A 3,292-nucleotide genomic window follows, 5' to 3' on the forward strand; every position below is an offset into this window, starting at 1 on the left:
TAGGTGGGTGCAGAGTTTGGCCTATGTTGCCTATTTCATCCTAGCCTTTGTTGCAGAAGCTGCTACTAAGGGTCCAGTCATGGTGGTGTGGTGAATACTACCAGTATCTTTCTAGTAGAAATTAAACTGAGATCATCAAATCCAGTTGTCACAAGTCACTAAAAGTCATCAGAAAGCACTGAATGTACATTGTTACTGCTCTGGGATATATTCAGACTAGTATTCTAAAGGCAGGAGATTTCATGTCCTTATCAATTCTCTGAGCCATTCAGTCCCAACAGCATATTAATTTTTTTAAGAGGTGAATTTACTTTCCTTCTTTTGTTGCCCCCTTCGGTCTCTGCTTTTGCTGCTTGTAAGTTTTTCAGTGATTTTTACCATCTGAACAGGCCTTTCACTGGGAAAGAATTGGGAATCATTAAATTCACTGAACTCCTGAGGCATTTTTAAGTGCCTTACAATATTTTTTGGTTTGGAGTATAGTTGTTTCCTCCCAAAAGGTGGAAGTGTGTTAGTAAAAGGCACCAAATGGTTTTGACTCATCAGTGGTGGCAATCTGCCATTCATCATTGATGAAGATTGCTGAGAGGCTATATTAGTGAAAGAAGATTTCTGCAAGTTCTGAAATACGTTTGGGTTTCCATATGTTGCTTGGGGAGATGCTTTCATAAAGTAAGATTTCATTCCTGTAATGGTGTTACTTCTATACAAATTTTGTTGGTCTGTTAATGCTCTTGCAGGTAAAACTGGATAATAAAAGGTTGCCTCTGGTATATTACTCACAAAATTGCAGAGGAGGGAATGCCACATTCTTCCACAAAGTGGGTGTAAAGTCACACGAGGCCACAAACTGGCAAGACTTCGCAAAGCTTCACGGTTCCATGCAGATACAGGGAAATCATCCTCAGTATGGTAAAGCTGAGAGAAATATATACATAGGATGATGTCTGGATACTTGGTCAAGAAGCTGTAGATCTTGCTTATGCAGCAGTGGTCAGCCTCATTACAAGGAGAGTAGTTAGAATAAAGAATGATGCATCCAATGTTGTCATATTTATATGTAACTGAGTCTAGGTAACCACCCAGTTCGAATAACATGGATTCTGGATGGATGTTGTACTCAATGCAATTTGTAGCATGGCCTTTTTGGACTAACATGCTGGAAGAGTTTCTCAGTTCATAGAATATAATGTGTTTGTTCTGAGGAGTCATTTGCCCATATGGGAATCCAAAGACCTTGTGAAATTCCACATAAGGAACTCTTGCTTCTTCCCCTGTCTGTATATGATAGGGGCATTTGGCACAGCTATGGCTCAGTGTCTGCCAGTAATAGGGCTTTACGAGTGTCCCCTGTTTTGCCCTGTATTCCTGGAACAGTGTTTCCCTTTTTGGGTTCATATTTCTTTGGAAAATGTCACTTGTATTTTCTGTACTTGATTAAGTCTGAAAGCAGAGAAGACTCATAATTCATTTCCTTTGCACATGCACTGTAAGCATAATATAACTTCCTCCTAGAATAAAATTAACTACTTTTCTAGCTTAGTAAGGCCAGTAGTAAGGTCTAAAAACCTTTGAGGAGGGCAGCTTGAAGTGAAAAGACAAGTGCTTTTGGCAGTGTGAATTTCAAGATTGTTCTTGATTTTGCTGTCCAACTTTATTTGTTTAAAATAGAGAAACTAGAAAATTGCAATTCCAGCTACTCTCCTCAACCCACAAAATATATAATGAAAAGCAATAAAAAGCAAATATGTAATAAAAAGGAATATATTTGCATTACACCAGTTATCCCAACTTTTTTGGGTCAATGGGCCAACTGCCCACCCTTAACATCTTTTTGCAGACCACTCCATACGTGTATCATCAGACATTTAATTGATTGGGTTTGTTGTGGTCGGTTGACTACAGTTTAAGAACTATTGCCCTACACAAACTGAGCACAGTTTGCTAGATGTTTAAAATAAAATAAAAGATATAGTTACCATCATTACAGTTCCAGACCAGGACAGCAGTAAATACGTAATTATATTTAGTCCATGACACCAGCCTTCTTGAGTTCATGTGTTGATGACCATTTTAGTCTAGTAAATATTACAAACTTTGTTTTCAAGATGGCTTGTTCAGTAGAGGAGAGAGAAATATTTTTTCCCTGGCTCTGCTGAACTAACTTCAGTTTGCCCAGTTTGCTTCAGTTTGCTTTTATAATACGATTACTGAGGCATGGCAACCCCGTTGCACAGTTATGGTAAGGACTTGATAGGCAACCTCACTGTGATGTTTGTACACGTCAACTGCTAGGATACGCAGATGCAAGCAGGATTTATTTTTCATTTGTTTGTATTTCGAACAGTCTGTTGGGTGTTGTTCTCTACTCTGTGCCTGGTAGTATGTTGTCTTCCTGTTTATTGCATTTTGCTATTTTCTTTACAGATATTCTTATACAAGATTTTGCTGACACTTTTGCATATGTCTGTAAACTAGAATATTCATTTGTTCAGGTCAGTCATTATATTGATGCCAGGGATTTCACATTATACTGTGTTCCTACAAATCTTTGCTCTGCTCCTCCTTTAGTTTTCTTTTCCTTCTTCTGTCTTTATTCCAGCTTCCATGTGTGAACAGCTTCCAGATTCAGGCTCTTACCTCTTTTTCATTCACACCGTTCCTAAAGAATCACTTCCTGAGGTCCGTCTTGTCATTTAAAAAAAGGCTACACTTTTGGTGTTTGGCTGTCATTTGTCTCATTGTCATTTCCTCCGGCAGGGACTGTATGTATGTGTGCTGTTGCCAGTGATGAGCATATTAGTGTTTATATTATTTAATCACTAAAAAGAATGTGTTTGAAGACGTAAGAATTTTCAAATACTTGGCTAAGCATGTTTTAATGAGTTTATTGTCACATGTCCAGTTTGCTGATACAAGAAAAATGGAGAGTAAAAAAGAAAAAAGAAAAGAAAAGAGGAAATGTACGGGTTTGTGTATCTTCTTTTTACCTTTTGTGGCTAGACAGAGTGACCACATGATGGCAGTGTAACACACACGTGGGTACTGCATTTTATACTTACAGTCTAATAAAATTCATTTGACCTGTGTCCCATGAAATTTAAAGAGGTAGTACCACAAAGTATCAAAGTCAGCTTCTCCTCTTAAAACTTGCATTTTTGTTGTCTATCTGCTGTATTGTGTTTTTGCTGCATCAATGACAGCAGATCTTGCAGCCTTTCAGGTAAGTGCTGCTAGGAGCCCAAGAGAAACATATCCAAGATACTGAACTTAATTAGGACTGCATGCACAT

The 3,292-nt window shown here is 38.1% G+C and overlaps 1 protein-coding gene across 1 annotated transcript; it reads right to left on the bottom strand.

Annotated features, from left to right (window-relative positions):
• Nucleotides 1-294: 294 nt before the first annotated feature.
• On the bottom strand, nucleotides 295-1,398 carry APOBEC4 (apolipoprotein B mRNA editing enzyme catalytic polypeptide like 4). The gene has a single exon (XM_090049751.1). The coding sequence runs from the start codon at nucleotides 1,396-1,398 to the stop codon at nucleotides 295-297; it is 1,104 nt and encodes a 367-aa protein (XP_089905877.1).
• Nucleotides 1,399-3,292: the final 1,894 nt, after the last annotated feature.

The sequence above is a fragment of the Crocodylus siamensis genome, chromosome 5, assembly GCF_052110815.1.
Source record: "Crocodylus siamensis isolate JL-2025a chromosome 5, ASM5211081v1, whole genome shotgun sequence".
In the NCBI taxonomy this organism is placed as follows: Eukaryota; Metazoa; Chordata; order Crocodylia; family Crocodylidae; genus Crocodylus; species Crocodylus siamensis.

Excerpts from the sequence above, each read along its gene's own strand:
- APOBEC4 (XM_090049751.1), bottom strand. The coding sequence starts at position 1,398 with ATGAACCCAAAAAGGGAAACACTGTTCCAGGAATACAGGGCAAAACAG.